The following is a 19,278-nucleotide window of genomic DNA, read 5'->3' as shown; positions in this document are numbered from 1 at the left end:
TCTCAATTAATACTTCAACACATTACTTTATGTATTATACTAAGTATAATTTGAATTTGACCTGTGATTTACATAGCTAAATTGCTGTTGTTTATTTCCCCTTCCATACAGCACCACTACTATCACTTACAAATGACAAACTTACATTAACATACAAAAAAATGTTTATTTATACTACTTGACTGTATAAACACATAACTTTATATAGTTTGGTATTATTTAGCGTATGTACACTATAGCTTGGTCATTACTCATAAAACTAATATTAGCACATGAACCAAGACGTTGGTAAAACTCTCAATTAAATGTGAGTTTTTTAGGGTTTTAGCTTCCACTATATTCCCCATAATGGGCAATCCAACAGCCTGCCAATACTCTATGAGCACATTAATATTAAATCTCATCCATCTTGTTATACTCCAACAAGCTGCCACGCATTGCAAAATATAATTCAGACTGATTTTATGCCAAGTATTACCAGGTAGGTTGCACACATCTATAACACAGCTCGTGTGTGCTCAACAGCTACAAAGTCTTACAAATACACAAATATAAGCCATTGTAATGCAATAAAGCAGTGCTACTGAAGTTCCGTATGCACGTATTATTAACCCAACATATTATATCCTATCACAACCAACCACACTATGGTGTGGGACTAGCATCTGCTAACTAGCTTGCTAACCAACATGTCAGTTTTAGCAGCCGGGGAGTGTGTCTGACAAAGCTAGCATGAGGGAAACTGCTCGGATGAAAACCTAGACTGACTAGTGAAGCACAACATTTGGGCTGGAATATTAACGATTACAAATATACTGAAAACTGGATAAATTATAACAATATTAGTCGGTTCAATCGCATGCTGTCACGCCCAAGTATGTCATTCGAGGTGGGTTTTCGGGCTGTAACGTAACAAATTTGATACGTCTTCGTGGTGATGATGCCGACAAAAAAAAACAAAGTGTACGTGATGACATCTGGTAACAAATGTACTCCTATACTTACCACGGAACATTTTAATTAATATACGCGAAGCTGTGTTAGTTTTACACAGAATAACTGTTGGATAGACACAAAGCTGAAGACGGTCTGGAATAGTCTCATTGTTTACAACATGTTCTGCGCATGCTCAGTTTCAAGGGAGGGAGCACGCTGCATTCCAGACCTGTGGGAAAACTCAAACGTGGGCGACTTGAAGGTGACAGGCGCCGAACATAAAGTGAATGATCACATTACTCTTTAAAATACTAAGCAACGATAAACCTAATAATCTGCAAGATACCTCACACCGGCATGTGACATTATACTTTAGAATGTCACCGCTTTACTCCATCTACACTACGCCAATTGTTGTACCATGGCCATTTATTTTCTGTAATTAAAACATTGTAACAACGTTAAAACATCCCTCAAAATGCATATGATGTACCTGATTGTATTTGAATGAAGTTACGACCAACATCAAACTACTTTAAAATAGATATCGTAACAAAAGCAGTTCATCAAACGGGGTTCGCGTTCTTTCACATCGTTAAATTGGTATGCCTTGACGTGACAATGATTTTAATTCTCACAAACCGGAGTTGTACGTTCTCTGAATTCCCTTCTGCCATCAGGGCTTGTCGCTGGTCCATGATAAAAAAACACAACAGAAAGCTGCTCAAAAATGTATTTTGAGTACTTGTCTTATATTTACGTACTTGCCCTAAGGATTGAATGTAGCATCATGCTCTCCCATAGCAGACGTGACTAATCCAAGGAAACGATCATCTAGCAAACTCATGTCTAGGGTTTTTTCTGGTTAACAACACATTTACCTATTTAAAACAAATGAAATATAACGTTAACGTTGGTATAAACACCGTGCCAAATAATATTCGTGTTGGCACAATCCCATGTATGCAGGCCAACTTGCTCAGGCATGTATGAGGCAAACCAACAGCAAGACGATTCTCAAGATATTTATACAAGAACCTGAATTAAACATGAGGTAAGCTATCTATTGCTATATAGATCATTATCAATTAAAGGCGGAAGCAAAGACATTTCGTGTAACGTTAGCTACACGATCCCCTTTAGGAAGAAGAGTTTGACAAGCATGCTAACAGTCATTAGCCACTAAGTCAAGAAGCTAATCACTCATGCCACCGGTTAGCAATAGCATACATTAATACGTACGGTAAGAACACAGTTCTTGTATTCGTATCGTACACACAACCGTAAACGTGTACCTCAGTTAACTGCAGTACATTGTTTGTTCTAAATACGATCATTTTAATAGTAGCATGCCCACCTCCTCCTCTCTCCCCGGCTACTGTTGCTAGGTGTCTTCTCACCGCGACGGTTTCAAAATGCAGACAGCGAGGACCCGGTTCTCTCCAGCGCAGTGCCTGAACAAAATTACGGCTTAAACGTGGGGAAATAACACAGAACTTTAGACATATTTATAAAGTATTTGTAGACAACATACACTGAATGAGCACAAAGTGTAATGACAGATGAATAGTGCAATTTTATGATAAATACAATCACATCTCCCAACACATATGTTAAAACATAGGAATGACTCAATTCCAATCTTTAAAAGAAAAACAAAAAAGCAGATACAGCAAGGCATAGAGCACAGGTGCCCTTGCAAATGTTAATACTACCTAACGTTACAGTGAAAGGTAGTTTGGAAGATACAGTCCAAAATTTTTTTTTCAGAACACAGTATATCAATATATTTTTTTGTTATTTGCCTCAATAAGCATTCTCCTCAAAATATTTATTGTCCCTTTGGAAATTCATAAGCATACAATGGTGTTTCCAAAACAGCAGCCACAGCACAGTTATATGCAGAAAGCTACTGTACCATCCAATGACCCCCTCTACACTGAAATTTTAGTGCAGCTGTACCAGAATTACTATTGGCTTTGATTTACGGTTTGCATTTCATATCTTGCATTTCATCTTTGTTACACTATTAAACAATTATGATGACTTTACAATCATACAAAAAAAAGGAAGTGTATTTATATATTAACCTCTGGACACAATTAACTTATCCCCTTACCCATGAAACAACCATAAAACAAGTATAACATCTGATTCAGGGGTAGTCATTTTTTTGTAAATACAGTATGTACCAAATGTAACAGAAAATGAACACATCTGATTGCACCTGCTGTTAGAAGTAGTAATATTTCGGCTTCATCTTACAACTTTCTCTCTCAGTCAGTTAAGTTTTGATCTAATCTAATGTGCGATGTCAGTTGATGTGACCCCACTTATTTTACAATAAACCATTCTTCAGTAAGGATTTGCACACGTATACAATATAACACGTTACATCTTGCACACACCCCAAGCAGAAATATGCTCATTCAAACCAACTTAGTCCTTTACAGCATATTAAAGATTGCTTAAGGCTTTTTTTGCGTACAAATTACTGCAGTCCATGCTAGACAGAACACCTCCATACATAACTGAGATCCATGTTTTTAGAGTTTAAGAACCCAAGGTGATATGGTTACAACAAATGTAAGAAACACTGCATTTTAACAAGAGGCGATACAAAATAAACTAACCACAATTGTGCGTGACCTTTAACTTCATGAAGACGTGTCTTCATCATCAACTGCTTAGAAACCATCTGGATGTGTAACCACGTCAGTTAAATCATAGATGAGCAACTTCACTCGCACACAGGCACAAAGAAATGGAAGAACAGTTCATAGCCAGTCTGTGCAGACTCGTGGTTTGTTTCTGTCACCAAAAACACTTTTTGAAATAATGTCAGCCATCCTTAAGCGGCATCAATGCCACTCATTTCATATTACGAGGAGGAGGATGACTAAATACCTTTCAGTGAGGAAAACTGCTGACTTAATAGGGGGAAACTGGCCCACAACAGATCAGTCTAACAACAAGACTGTATTTGTGTCTATGATAACAAAAGATGGGGGGATCCTTTTGGAGAGGCTGTCAGATAAGTTGCTTTCCTTATTTCCTTAACTCTAAATAAATAAATGTGACAATAGCATAACAAAAATATAAACAACTGTCAAATAAAGAGGAAAGAATAAAGCTATGGTATATAAAGTATTACTCTGCGAAAGCACTTCTGTGCTGATGGGAGAATGCCAAATGTTGGCAGCAATTGTTAAGAAAAGAGAAAGGGAAAAAGTGCCTTTGTGGATAAAACTCCACTCTCCCTCTGTTGGCCTGAGAAAAGTTCTTCTGTTATGATTGCTGCTGTTCTGCTTCATTGTTATTTTCCACCACCATGTTGTTTAGCGACGTCGATGATTTAGACATGTTGTTTTCAAGCCCCAGTTGAGCCAGTTCCTCCTCTGTGTTTGTCCATGAGCTCATTGACTCATGTACTATTACTGTGTGTTCCTCCATCTGCTTTTGGAGGCTGTCCATCTCCTCCCTGAGAAAGAAATTAAACAACACAACATGTATTCTGGCATTTGGATAGCTGCTCAGCATGACACGACAAAAAAAGCTTCATGTAGGTATGTCGATAATGTTAACCAAGTAATTTGGTTAGAACAAGAAGCTCACTTTAGCTGCCGTAGACAGTTGTGCAGGTTGTTGAGGGGCTCCTTGTTGACAGAAGTTGACGGTTTCAGCAGCTCATCCAGTAGGGAGGCAGGCACTGGGCAGTCTGGAATCTTAACTGGCGTCACTGGGTTGGATGGGTTCCCCTCACTCTTCAGCTCCATGCGCTGCTGCTCCAACAAAACCATCATTACAGGGATGTATTCAGTCACTTATCTTCAGCAGGCACTTCTTACTTGACATTGTACTCACAACATTGGCCTTTAAATCTTTCTAAAGAGAGGGTGGGGGCATTGTAAGCATGACTCATAGAAATAAATGGGTAACACCCATAAAAAAAACACAGCCAGTACTCACTGCTGTCCATGTGAAATGCTAAAAATACGGATATACTCTTTTTCAATTACAAAAGTTTTTTTATTTTTATTTTGTCAGATGATAGATAATATTTTTTGCTAATGTTAAATATTGTAAGTATCAGAAAGCCTTAATTCCAAGACAATTAAAGAGCAACTTAACACTAGAGCCTGACCAGGCCAAGGTTACAGGCTAATACTGGCTCATTGGGTATACTGGTGTAAATGAGGACAGATGAGCAAATGCAAATACCATTTAAATTACAACAAATATTTAGTGGTTTCTCCAAAATCAAAAAAAAAAAAAAGTGCTGTGGCTGGAAGGCTTGTGAAAAAAACAGTAAAACTACCAAAGGACACAACAACATTTCCACAGAGAAAAATAAAGTGCCTTACCTTCCTTAGACGGCTCTGTTTGAGGTCCTGTTTGAGTTGCTGGTTCTGCAGCAAGACCGTCTTCATGCTGTTCCTCAGCTCACCCACTTTGGCCTGCAGCATAAACTTGTCCTTCCTGGTGCCACTCAGCTCTTCCTGCACAGACTCCAGCTCCACCTTGATGTTCTGAGACAGAGAGCGATCTTTGTTAGTTAGAAACCCTTTTGAAAAGGGGAAGGCGGCAGTAACGACATGAATACTGTACAGAAATAACTAGAGTGCTCACGAACAAGTGAATACTTACTTGCAGAGCTCTCTGCAGGTTGTCCAGCTCCCTGTGGTGACACTGCTCCATCATCTCCAGCTGCTGCTTCTGAGCATCAATCTCCCTCTGCCTCTGCACCACTTCCCACTTCAGGTCCTCAACCTGAACGAGCAGTCAATGTTAGACGTCAGTGTCACTGTGTTTATCTCCAATAACAAGCGATGGGTGAAATTAAGGCTGAAACGGGTTTTAGAGAACTTGAACCCTAAAACTCTTCATGAAAACCCAGGCCAATGATGAAACAGTACATGGTCAAATGTTGTATTATAATCATTTCAACCTAATCAATATTACTTATAATGAAACAAAGTGTATCGTGTCTATCATATCAGAGGTGGGTGGTATTTCAGTCTGAGCCTCGTTCAGAAGCCTTACCTCTTGGTTAGTGAGGGGCTGCTTGGCAAGCTCCTCGTCCAGTTGTTTCTGGAGGATCTGGAGCTGTGAATGGGCCTCAGCCAGCTCCTCCTGGAACCTGGAAACCTCCTGAGCGTGTTGCTCATCCTGAGCCCTGCAGAGTATGACATTTTCAATGATAAATGAGTGGCAAGATGTACTACTACAGGTCTTGCAACACAAAATGAGTTATTTGCCAAAAATCACTGTATTCTTTAATCAGGAAAATGCCACATACTGTAGTTTGTGGGATTCACTCTGCAGAGCTCTGACCAGGTCCTCTTTGGACTGCAGGTCCTTCTTGATCTCCGACAGCTCCAGCATGGCTGCCCTGTAGTGCCGTCTATTGTGGGCTGCTTCAGCCTTTGCTGCTGCCACCTAAAGGACACATCACATCATTACAATCGGAAAGAGCCCAAATGCTCCATGGAGACAAAAAGACAAAAGCTACTGGACTTACTATAGATGCATGTAACAATCCAGCTTTCTAACCTTTAGATTTTCAAGAGGCTTCTGATTGTGCAAAGCAAAATATCTCAAAATAAATATTCAAATACATTTAAATTACAGACTCTTCGGAATCATTTGAGAGGGAAAATGAAAATGATGTACAGTTGGCATTTTAACTTCAAAAGCAGGAGAATATACTGCATCCTGATGCACTACATCGAGCTCTTACCTGTTCTTTCAGGTCATTGACTTTGGTTTTCTCTTTTTCCAAGGCAAGCTGTAGAGTTTGTACCACCTGCTTCATTTGTTGGTCCTCCTCCTCCTTACGCTTCAGAACAGCTTGAACCTGAAAAAAGGATGAATGGGAAAACACTGCTCTGTTAAAAGAATGCATACTTTCTCAACCACATTTTATCATTTTGGCATACACGTAAGACAGGGGTAATCAGAAAATATATCAACATGCAAACAGATTTTTCACCTGTAAGTTGAGCTGAACAAGATCTGCCTCTCTCTTAGCTAAGGCAGACTCCAGTATGTTGGAATGCTCCCGCAGTGTACTGTGGGACTGTGCCAGTCCAGCCAATTTCCCTTTTTCATGTTCCAGCTCAAGTGCTAGCTTCTTGTTGGCATCTTCTAACTTTCGAATCCGCTTCTTGAAGCATCGCGACTCTTGAAGCTGTGAAATCAATGAATGCCATTAAAACAATATAATATACATGCCCTGAGTGATTACAGGAAACAATACAGGAAACAATCATTTCCCATTAGACATAAAGAGCAGTCCTGTTCAAAAACCTGAAGACAAAATGATCATTGTTCACCTCATCCTCGAGCTCCAGGACCTTCTCCTGGTACTCCTCCAGCTCTGTGGAGGTGAGGGTGATCACTTCCTGCAGCTCCTTTTCTAGCATAGCCTTGCTGTTGGTCACAGCCTGCAGCTCGGCCTGCAGAGCTTTAACCTTCTCCTGGATGACAAATAAAACCACAGTGTATTTCAATATGTTTCAGTTACTCAGCAGGTGCAGCCATCAGGGATTAATCACAATGAAATGACAAATATAGTTACATAAAGAAATATGAGTTGAGGACAAGGGCAGACTGAAGGCTATCGTATTAATCAATGTTTTTAAAATGGTGTTCTTGTTTCTGTGGAAAAAAAGCAATAAAAACATAGCTTTTTAAACTATGACAGTATTTCTCATTCAGACTATGGGGAAGCACTTAAAGTAACAACAAGGTAACTGCATGCATGCTTTTTCCTTGTGATAACTGCCTGAAACTCTGAGTCAAACTATCTGTTGCTGTGAATTTTCCAAGGAACTATAAAAATGGTCTGGCAGGTTTATACAGTACCTGTAAGGCCTGGCTGTTTCCCCCATCCGACATCTGGGCCTTGAGTTTGACCAGCTCTGCCTCGGCCGTCTCCTTGTCAGTCAGGGTCTCTTGGAGCCTCCTGCTCAGGATGCCCACGGCGTTCTCGTAGGCCTTGTGTTTGGCCTTCATCTCCTTCTGAGCGCTGGTCAAATCTGTCCCCAGACGCTTCACGCGCACCTTCTGCTCTGAGATGGCCCTATTTGATGCACATAAGAAATGTCCATGGAGAAATCAGGCTGTTCTGACAGCAGACCATATACTGTCTATATGAACACAAGATGCAGGTGTGCAAAAGCCCATTTAATTTACAGATTTAGAACACACGGAAATATGGAGTGTAATGATGTGGATGGATGTACTTTTCAAACCTCACGGACTGACTCATATGTCTGTGGAGATCAGGAATTGTATAAGCAATGCCCTCTATTTGTATTTATAAATAGACAACAGAGATGTGCAGCATGGTCCAAGTCATTACTGTGGGAATCAAGCTCCACAAATCTCTATGCAGCACATGACTCACTTTTTGGCTTCTCCCTCCATTTGCTCCACCTGTTTTCTCAGCCCTTCGTTCTCTTCTGTCACTGCTGCTAGCTGGCTCTGGTCAAACTGTAGAGACTGAAGTGGGAGAAAAAAAACAAATACTTGGACATTATAACAGGTTTCACCCATAAATCACTGACGACAAACAGTTATACTACATCCAAAACATCATTCATTTTTATAGTTAAAGCACTTTGTGAAGTACATTTTTAATAAATGAAAATATTTATAATTACATGAATCTGGGTTTCTAGCTGGTCCCTTTCTGTCTGGATGGCTTGCAGATGGGCCTCCATGTTGCTCATCTGCTCCTGGACTCTCACCACCTCCTTCTGCAGCCGGGCCTGCTCCAGCTCTGCCGTCTGCTTCTCCCCCTGAACGGCCAGCAGCTCCTGCTTCAGGTCCCTCACCTCGCCCAACAGGCGCTTCTTGGTGGACTTGAGCTCACTGATCAGCTGGTCTTTGGAGCTGGCGTCCCGACGGTAGGCTTCCACCATCACCTGTAAAGTCAATAACAGTGTGTCTCACTAATGAAGTGAGTATTCTCTCCTGTCTAAGGAGTGTAAGTCGTCTTGCTCATATTTGTCTTGACTGAGACAGTAGGCAAAAGATGTTTCATGACATCCTGGAGACTACAGCGAAGGAGAGAGGGCTGCAACAGGATTTGAATCCCACACTGCACCATCTCTTGGCTTGAGTGAGATCCATTTCACATGAAGGTCTATAGCCCAAACAGCCTTGTGTTTGTTCCTGACAGGAATATTGCATTTGACAAAATATCACAGGAAACCACCAAAGGAAAGCTGCGATGCAGTGTGTATTTGTTAATGCTGACCTTTTAAAATTGCATTACACATTTTAATGTAGTGCCACGTGCAGCTGTATTATGTAGGAACAAAAGGAGTCCGATAGTAATAATAATAGTGTTCTTTGTGCCTTTAAGAAGCTGCATTAGAGCATAAACTGAGCAGATTCAGTTTTCTCACTTTTCTATGACCATAGCATCTTCAAATGTAGAGTAAATACCTCATCTTACTTGTTTCCCACTATCCTGTAACTTCCCATTTACCAGTTACTTTGGTGCAGTGAAGAGACATGTTAGTTTGTTGATAATGCAGCCACATTCTTCATCTTTAGAAACAGAGGTACACTAGTTCGCTTTTCATAGATTGCTGAAAGCGGTCCCAATACAATTTGATGGACCAAGGATGAGTCTGAAGGGGCTACAAAACCTCAAGTCTTGAAAGAAATTGAATACCATTCACATTTCTGTCATTCTGTCAAGAAACTCCACCCTCTTTATGACAGCCTGTCAATGCAAAATGAGCAGCATCCACCACTGCTCGATCCACTGAGGCGTGTCAACCAGCACTCTTCTGAGTCGACAGCCATCTGGCTCTACAATACATCCTCCCATGACAGCCTCAGCCTGAGCCAGCTGGGAGACCTGACAAGTGTTTTATAAATGTACACAAAGTCTACACTTCTCCCTGGCTTCTCCTAACTTTACCCAGTAAGAGAGAGCTGTACACGATCTCACGTAATTTCCCACCCCAGGATCAATAAAGTATTTCTGATTCTGATTCTGAGAGATGGCTTACCTTTTGTTGCTGGAACTGCTCCTTCAGTTTCTGAGCTTGCTTCTTCAGGGAACTATTTTCCTGTTTAAGAGTTTCAATCTGTAACAAAAGCAAATGCCCTTCATTATTCACTACATGGTGGGGGAGTGGTAACCCCGAAAGAAAAGAAAAAGAAAGATGTTTAAATTGCTGAATTTCTGTACAAACGGATCACTGCTTAAGCTGAATGGGAAACACACACTTTCATCAAAGGCAGTGCGAGGTCATGTCTAACCAAGTCACTACTCAATTTCAATTCAATTCAATTTTATTTATATAGCGCCAAATCACAACAAAAGTCATCTCATGACACTTTACAAATAGAGAAGGTCTAGACCGACTCTTTATAATGTTATTACTAGCAGCTCAGCAATTCCTACAATGCTTTAGAGCTGCTCACCGTGGCTGAGAAAGCATTTAACCATAACATATCTAACTCACTACAGAAGTAGATCGCAATATAATGATGCCCAAAAGAGAATGTCAATATTTGTTGTTAAGTTACTGGTAATTGTTTAATCACACTTGCAGCAATTTTTCCATGCCATTATCTTTTGTTTCACCTCCCACCTGTCTCATACCTGATTGGCTTTGACCTGGACATCCTGTCTGAGCTGATCTAAGACATCTGAAGCCACCAGAACATCCTCTCCGAGCCGTTCAGCGCCCTCGTCAAGTTGGCTCTTGTCTGCCCGGGCTGCCTGCAGCGCTACCTCCAGGACAATCTTCTCGTTCTGGAGGTACTGGATGTTGTCGTCCTTGCCGCTGCTCTCTGTCTGCAGCTCGGCCAGCTGGGCCTCCAGCTCCAGGTAGCGGGCCTCTAGCTGGTTGATGGACTGCTCTTTGGTGTGCAAGTTCTCCTGAGTGGTGGTCAGCTGGCGCATCAGCTCCAGATGCTCTTTCTGGAGTGACTGCAGCTGCATGTCCTTCTGAGAAAGGGTCAACTTCATCTAAGAGGGACAGAGTGTGAAAGGCAGTTTAGAGAAGAATAGAATAAGAATTTTACTGCCCATACAAGGTGGAAAAACAAATTACTGTTACATTTGGTGTGACTACCTGCTCTAGTTCCCTTTCCAGGGTGCTGGCTGTGTTGGCCAGTTTTATTAAGCGTTCTCGCTCGTCCTCAAACTCCTCCAGTTTGTGCTGCAGATCATCTTCCACCATGGTCTTTGCATCCTGGATCTGCTTGTAAGCAGCTTCCTGGGTCAGCATGTCGGTCTAAGTCACAGACAGTAAAAGGTTTAACCCAATACGATAGATTGATTTCAAACAATATTATCCAGCAATTGAAAAAAACGATACCTAAGACAAAATTCTAGACCTGGAAATGTATTTTTGCTTTTATCTATGGTCGTTGACTGAATTATGACCTTCAGGTAGTTTACTAAGAGATCTATAGGCTTGACTAGAGTATCTGATGATGGTATATTTAGAAAGGGATGTTGGAGAGTATACCTCAATGCTCTGCAGCTGAACAGCAATACGCTCTTTTTCTTTGATGGAGCGATGTTGGGTCTCAGTGAGCTGGTGAGACAGAGTCACATTCTCCAGCTTCAGATGTTCCACAACACCAATCTGAGTCATCTGTCCAGCCTGGGAGAGAAAAAAAAAACAAGTGTCAACTCTTGTCGGATATACGTCAAGCCTTGATGAAGAATCAACCGTATTAGCATCAACCTTACCTGCATGTTGGCCATTTCACTTTGCAGTCGTACTCTTGCCTCCTGGGCCAGTGCTAGCTGCTGCTGGTACCACTGTCTGACCTGCTGGAGTGAGTCAATTTCAGCCTGGGAGGTTTTCATTCGGCTCTGCAGGGTGCTGCGCTCCAGCTGGACCTGGTGAAGCTGGCTCTGAAGACCACCCATCTGCTGACGCAACTCCTGAACTGCAAAAGTGTGAGAGCGAAAACATCTCGTTTAATAATGAGTGGATTCACGAACCAGTCGTCATGGTGTTCTCCAACACCATACTGGATGATTCATTAACTCAAAGACCAATTACAGATGACTGTTTATTATTACACTCAACTCTCTGGGTCTCCATCACTCACCTGTATTGTCTCTCAAGGCTACAGTGTTTTGCATCTCCTCCACCTTCCCCATGAGCCTGTTGTACTGGTCTTCAGCCACCTTCAGGTCATTGCTTAGAGAAGCTAGACCAGCATTCTTGCTCTCCAGACTGCCTTGGAGCTCCACCATGGCCTTCTCTAGCTGGCTGCAGTTCTGCCGCAGCGTGCCAACCTCAGTGGTGAGGGCGCTCTGCTTCTCTTGGCTGAACTGAGCCTCCTCCTTCTTCGCCTGCAGCTGAGCATTCACTGTAGCGAGCTGGGCCTGAAGCTCTGTCTTCTCCTTGAGAGCCTGGAGGACAGGACAGTGTGGTCAGCACTTGTGCCCAGTTATTCTTGGTGTTTCCAGAACAGTGTAATCTGGGCAGCCTGCCCAGGTAAGTTAACGGGCATTAAGCTACATTTTTTTTGGATGCTGTGATACATGACCTGGCATTTATTAGCAGTGTCAGTACTGACATTTACACTGAACGTTGAACAGGCCCTGTTAGCTTACTAAAGACAATGGAAAAAAACACATACTAGGTACAAACAATACACTGGCTCTAATATGGTAAACCTTCACTTATTCATTCGGCGAACAAAAGAACATTTGCAAATATAGAAAAATATTATCTCTAGTCAGTTCATGTCTTTTTCTAAAACATGTCCTTGGGTTAGCATTTAATAAATAGCATTTGATGTTGGCAATCGTTGTGCCATAATCCAGGGTAAGCATTTACACAGAAGACTATTTGGATGTTCAAAGCATGACGTACAAGCTCAATAATGGCTAATATAGCACAATTCACCAGCCAACTATGGGTCCCATCCACCAGATATATATATTAAATCATGTAAGAGACAGATACACACCACAGTAATTAATTATTATAATTAATGAATTTTAAGATAATGAGTCAGAAGAAGGTCTAATGTACAACAGGTGTAATAAATAACAGGACCACCTATCAATATAATACAATCCAATGATCGAGGGACGTCTTTACAAACATTCCTGTACAGCTTATGTTGTGTTACCTGATTTGCCTCAGATGACAAAGATTCCAGTTGACCCTCCAGTCTCATTTTCTCTTTCATCACCTGCAACATTTCATCATGGCCCATCACTGAACTCTCCAAAGAAACACTGGAAAAAATGCAAATAACATTAGTGCTGAAATTAGTTGATTGACTTGATTAACAATTTACATAATTAGTTTTAAGTTATCTACAGTAACAAACAAAAATTCCACACAAATTGCAGTTCTCACTATGTCAAGCACTATGTCAGTGTACAATTTGCTTAATTTAACATTAGGGCCAAGATTTGTCGATTGTAGTCGTTATTTTATTCCTTCCCTATCTGATGTTGACAAATACCTGCTGGAGAAACTGTCCCTGCGGCTGCGAGGCTCCGCTGTCCCTTCTCTCTCCTGCTCCAGCTCCAGCAGGTGCTGCTCTTCACTGGCTGCCTGCAGCACCTCCTGCAGCGAGGGGAACTGACCCATGGCCTCTGGGGCAATCTCCCTCCCTTCCACCATGTAGGGCCCCTGCTGCCTCTCCACTGCAGCTGAGAGCATACCGTATGTCCCCCTGGTAGACACGCTGCTGTAAGACGAGCTGTCGCTGTCATTGCCGTCGTTCCCTGGCCTTGTTCCTGATTCACTGCCGTTGATTTCTGAGACATTGTCCCCGACTTGGTGCGAAGCACCAGGCTGTGCATCTGTCTCACAGGTGCTGCCCTCCGACATCACACTGACCTCAGACAAAGTGGACACAGAGCTGATGGTGGACTGGAGGGAGCTCATGGTGTTGTCTGCTGCTCTTACTCCACCTCCTCCTCCTCCACCATCATTCTCAGGAGACTTGTAGTCTGCCAAGGAGTGGATCTTGCTCGGGCGGGGTGATCTGGACTTTCTCTCCTTGGGAGGGGGAATTCCCAAGCTACCCAGTTTGGGACCACGGGGGACACTGGTCCTCAGGAAAGAATACTCCTTGGTCATGGCAACAGTGTTGGCTCTGGGAAGAGCCTCAGGATGCAGCATGAGCTCTGGATCCAGGGTGCTGAATGGCCTGTACTTGGGGGTGGTGCGGTGAGACTACAAACAGATTGAAAGAAATTAACCATCGTACTGCCATCCTGACAAAATCTGACACAAGGTTGCGTATTAAATTAGGAATAGCGGATACACAAATGTACGGCACTCTGGAGCCAAACCTGCGCCAATGCTGAACATTTCTCCTAATTGAAAATGTGTGGCCTCTATACTCCTTAAACTGTTTATCTTCAGGTTTACATTTTCCAAGAATATTGCATGTTTAGCAGCCGCAGTGTAAGTGTAAGCCTTTCCACAAACGCGAAGCACAAAGCATCAAAATAGAGAGTTGTCCAATGGAGAAATCGCACGTTCAAATAATGCTGAAGCTGGTTGAGGAAACACGAGGACCTCAGAGGCAACTAGAAGAAGAGTTAAAAAGAATTAGCGCCATCCTTAACCTGACAGCTTCACTCACCCTCTCCTTATGTCTCTGCACTCTGTACTGTTTGAGTTGCTCCTCCAGACGTCGGCGAGCCTCCAGGCGAATCTTCTCCTCATTCTCCATCTCAAATGAGGGTTTCTGGTTGGCTAAAGGGAAAGCATGTCAGGCCAAAAACAGGAACGTGAACTACACCACAGCACTTTATTTACACAAGACTGTAAAAGCATCCTTGCATCCTTGCAATGAGCTCTATGTTGCATCATTGATTCAATGTAAATGCTTGTATTATGTTGGTCGTACATGGACAAGAGTAAAGCTGCCCAGAATCCTGTTCTCAAACAGCAATAGCAAACAAATTATTCAAATTGGAGTATCTTGCGTTAATGCCTGGACAGGAAACAAGCCACAGTGACCAGTAAATCACAAACTGCACTGCAACATTCTCCATTTTACCAGACAGGTACAGCAGATTTTTAGAGCAGGCGGCAGCATGGGTGTTACAGTACACGCTACACCCATAACTTTAAAGGGTGGACCCCACTCTGTCGCTGTCTCCAATTGCTTGGTTCCTTTACGCTATTGCAATGAGTGATATGAAGGCTTCTCTAAACGCATCAAGCAGATGTACATTGGATCAGTCATGTTCATGTGGCATCAAAAGAGATTCTTGTGTGGGAGTTACAATGTGAAGCCAAACAAAATCACCACAGTTTGTGCCAAGCCTAAAAATATTACATTTTATAATTGTGAACAAGGCAACTGTGCCTGACTTTAAAGCACCACCCAAAAGATAACATACTAGAGGGATTAGTTCCAAAGCGCAGCCATTAGTCCAAGCACTGTTCCAAATGAAGCACCCACACCAAATACTAATCAAGCATTGATTGCCTATGCGAGTTGCAGAAAGGGGAAAGGGGTCAGAATCAAACATTTAAAAAAAAACCCACTGAATCCTTCTGTTCAGATATACACAGACAAGAAAGTTACAAAAAAAGGATGTGTACATGAGCCAAAAACATCCCACAGCAAAATGAGGTTAAAATACGGGGGGGGGGGCATTCACTCCACATAAGTTTATGCTTACACAATTCAGTCTCCTGCATAGGCATACTGAGTCTGAGTGACTGTAATGAATCACCCGTGTGAACCGTGACCCCAGCACTAGCCCCCTCAGACTTCTCTAGCATCATGGGTGGATAAGCAGCCACACCTGGGGAGGGCTCTTGGGTCTGGGAGTTGACAGGGGAGCTGGTGCTCTGGGGAGGGGCTGTCGGAGGCAGGGAGCCATTTATATGGGTGTTCCCCGCAGCACCGAAGCCCTCTGCCAGTCCGTCTCCATTTGGCATCACATCTGAACTGACAGGACCTGAAAGGGAAGGGGGGAGAGAAGCCCTGAGGAATGTGACAATTAGTCATGATAAGTTCTTGTGAACTAGACTGCAAAGTGAAAGTTATTCCACTTGGCAGGCTGGCTGGGCAACTTTGCAAAGCTACAATAGCTTAAGTGAAAAAGGTAGCTGGAAACATTCTTGCAGCACGTGGCTAGTGAAGCATCCCTTCAGCTAAACCTACTCTCGTATCAAGGAGCACAATTAGGGCTCATCTTGCAAGCCAAATGCATTTAAAAAGGCCCTGAAAACCTATTTTCTCCATCAGATTCAAACTATGGGTGATTAGGGCAAACAAAAACACTGAATCTGCCCAAGTTGGAACAGTTTTGGTTCATTTATATGAGACTTTCTGTCAGGGGGCAGGGATTAGCTGGAAAAAGGTGATGCCACATATGTCTGTGCACCAATCAGAATTGATCAGAAGTTGTGTGATTGTTTGCTTATATTGCCAGGCTTTGTGTTAAAATCTTAATAAATAATACCTAAGGATGTTTTCCCAAAACTTTAACTTTAAATTTAGTCATGAATATTTAATGTTATAGAGAGATATGGTGACTGTAAATACAAACTAACATTGTACAATATTTACCAAAAATACTACTATTGAAATGAACTGCCTACAATTGGTTCCGGGCTTGAGGATATCTCTGTCTCTGCTGCATTGATTTTGACCTTTGTGCCTCAACTTTTCACAAGTATTTAAGGCTGAAATATATATTTTCAGTACTCTTCATATTGCCCTATTTTTTGTTCTCCTAAAGCTTAAGTACTGTAGACTATAAGCATAGTGGCCCCCTGATGATGACTAATTAGAATTCAGTTCAGCTATTTAACACATTAGTTCAAAGAGCCGTGTAACATGGAGCAGTAGAAGGCCTCAGGCCATGTAGTAGCCACCAAAACAGGTCATGCATGGCAGGATACAAGTGTTAGATAAAAGAGATACCAGTAATGTGCCTAAAGGGGAAAGAACCTTGCGGATGAGAGAAGAGAGTTGGAAACAAGCTAATCCAGCACAAGGATAGTCATACTTGTAGGAATATATTACAAATTGGCTCAACACAGAATGATTTCTAGGCTATGCATGTCAGGTCTCTTTACGTCGAGGTCACCGCGGTCACTTCCCTAACGCACCACAGTCAGCATCTGTCATCACGCATTCACACAGAGAGAACAAACACTGCTTTAGTGTTCAATTAAAAGTGAATAATGAAGCGATACTTTCAAAAGGGCATGCTTGCTATTAATGAAACATTGAATAAAATCTATTTTAGGCCGACTTTCAAATAGGACCACGTCTCTACAGGCCTACAGGTTTTATGTATTGTGACATTACTGATATTGGGCTACATATAACTCAATTTTGGCATATGAATAATTGCATATTCAGATGGCCTTTGCCTTTTAAAGATATTCACTTGTTTAGTCACATTAAGACATAAATTCAGCACATACCCCTATAAACAATGAAACCTAATCATAACCTTCCGAGACAGCATCAGTACTCACCATTATGAATACCCCCTTTTGTGTTTTGCGTGTTCTCCGGCCCTTGTTGTTTCAATTGTGTTTCACCTTCCACAGTAAGGGCTACAGCCTCTTTGGATTTTATAACATGGTCTTCTTGATAGGCATTCGCCTCCATTTGAGATGCTTCTGATTGGTTAGTATCCATTTCCATTAAGAAACTGAACAGTCACAATTACTGCTGGTGTCCCTTTGGAAAGAACTTCTCACAAAACCATCTTCTTAGGGGGGCAGGCCAGCTGGGAGCATGTCAGTGTCGGGGAACACCTCGGGAACACATGCAGCACTAAAGAGAGAAAACATGAAGTTTAACTTCTGGCTTGTAATTTGCAGCTCTTGTTTGGAGAATGTGACACGTGGGAAAGATCAATGCACATCACACAAGAAGTGGCTGCTAGTCATGAGTGATCTGTTTTAGACAGTAAAGATGTTACGTAACAACTCAGTGTGCTTTCATTTAAACATAAGCTAGCGCCAAGGGCTTGGCAGCTAACTGGCTTGGCAGCTAAGTAGATTGCGTCGCGTTAAATACAGATTAACTAGCATTGGATTCCTTCACTTTTACTCAATAAAACAGATAAGATGAACCCCGTTAACAAATATGACAGACCAACAGTGACAGTTTCACGTCACCATTTGTATAGGCTGAGGTTCGGTGAGAAAATGTGTTAAGTCAGACACACACGCCGTATGAACCAGCAAACAGACATTCACGTTCAAGCCTTTCAACTGTCATACAACCGTCCTCCACAAACTTAGTTAAGATTGTGGAGAACATCCATTTTATTCAGAGAGGAGCAGCTGTTTGCTTCTCATGTGCGTTTGCCGAATTTCAACAAACAATTCAGAAAAATACGAGCCATGCTTACAAATTCTGTACATTTGTCGACAGGCGAGGCCCGATTAGCGTTTATGAATTTAAAGAAGAGTCCGGTATTCGGTTGTCTCTTCATTAAGACCAGTATGTAGCTGTCAGCTTAGAGTGCAATGACAGCGTTATTATTCAAAACCCTTGCTTACACTCCTGTTTACAGTGATAAAATGATCGTATGCTGTCACTTTTGCTATTAATGATAACCTTTGACTCCAAGGCGGTGTTGCTACGTTAGCTAGCTGTCTGACATTAGCTTGGTTACTATGCTAACCTCTGTTCAGCACGGTTTCACACCGTCTTTCTGGCGTCGCGAGTTCAAAAGACATAAAGACGAGACAGTCATTGATACAGGTTAAATGTAAAGGCTGTTTTGTTGCCCTCGTCTGATGATTGGATTTAGTAAAACCCTACCAGCTAATGACAAAGAGGATAGACCTAAAGGTAGTTAGGTGGATAAAAGTAGTTTGCGATGCTAGCGAGACAGACAGCTAGCTAGCTGTGTTTACGACGGGACCTGTCAAGCTACATGAGCTAACTCGCTAGCTAGAATCGCCAGCGCCAGGGGAGAGGAGCGATTTCTCCAATATTTCAAATAAATCAACGAATTGCCTTCCGTCGCGTAAGTGCGTTACAAACCCCGCGTGTAAATTATAAAATGACAATTTCGGTAAATGCTGCAGAAGACAATACGTGCTCACCTTTTAGCGAGCTTCGCCTTTTACTACGTGGCTGTTTGGTTTCCGTCCCTTATCTGTCCGACTAGAAACAGAGGGCGCAAACGCATCTGGAAGAGAAAATGAAGCTCGTCGGACAACTGGGTGGCTGCTGTCTATTCTCACGACGTTTGCATATTAAATACAACACCGTTTTATGTTAATTATATGAGATAATTGTATTGTAAATGCATGTGGCAATGACACGTTTATTGCACAAACTACAATATGGAACGGACAATACTACTGGTATATCTGT

At 42.1% G+C, this 19,278-nt stretch overlaps 1 protein-coding gene across 1 annotated transcript; it reads right to left on the bottom strand.

The window, feature by feature from the left end:
- Window positions 1-2,489: 2,489 nt before the first annotated feature.
- Window positions 2,490-19,045, bottom strand: golga3 (golgin A3). Its single transcript, XM_070904064.1, has 24 exons — window positions 19,005-19,045; window positions 17,415-17,718; window positions 15,599-15,880; window positions 14,548-14,660; window positions 13,414-14,132; window positions 13,072-13,180; window positions 12,037-12,343; window positions 11,669-11,871; window positions 11,442-11,579; window positions 11,043-11,204; window positions 10,568-10,936; window positions 9,969-10,046; window positions 8,604-8,867; window positions 8,348-8,442; window positions 7,804-8,020; window positions 7,272-7,415; window positions 6,929-7,126; window positions 6,677-6,793; window positions 6,236-6,375; window positions 5,980-6,112; window positions 5,584-5,706; window positions 5,301-5,465; window positions 4,552-4,718; window positions 2,490-4,417 (listed from the first exon to the last, which is right to left on the bottom strand). The coding sequence occupies exons 2-24, from the start codon at window positions 17,584-17,586 to the stop codon at window positions 4,225-4,227; spliced, it is 4,608 nt and encodes a 1,535-aa protein (XP_070760165.1). The 5' UTR covers window positions 17,587-17,718; window positions 19,005-19,045; the 3' UTR covers window positions 2,490-4,224.
- Between the last annotated feature and the right edge of the window lie 233 nt (window positions 19,046-19,278).

This window comes from Enoplosus armatus, chromosome 4 (assembly GCF_043641665.1).
Source record: "Enoplosus armatus isolate fEnoArm2 chromosome 4, fEnoArm2.hap1, whole genome shotgun sequence".
NCBI classification, from domain to species: domain Eukaryota; kingdom Metazoa; phylum Chordata; class Actinopteri; order Centrarchiformes; family Enoplosidae; genus Enoplosus; species Enoplosus armatus.
The sequence above is the reverse complement of the archived record's forward strand: the minus strand, read 5'-3'. Positions and strand labels throughout refer to the sequence as shown.

What these genes read in the sequence shown, in the direction of transcription:
- golga3 (XM_070904064.1), bottom strand. Translation starts at nt 17,586, where the DNA reads ATGGAAATGGATACTAACCAATCAGAAGCATCTCAAATGGAGGCGAAT. An exon ending in GTGAAATGGCCAACATGCAG is followed by an intron (nt 11,580 to 11,668) that starts GTAAGGTTGATG and finishes TTTCTCTCCCAG; the next exon opens with GCTGGACAGATGACTCAGAT. An exon ending in ACCTGCAGAGAGCTCTGCAA is followed by an intron (nt 5,466 to 5,583) that starts GTAAGTATTCAC and finishes TCTCTGTCTCAG; the next exon opens with AACATCAAGGTGGAGCTGGA.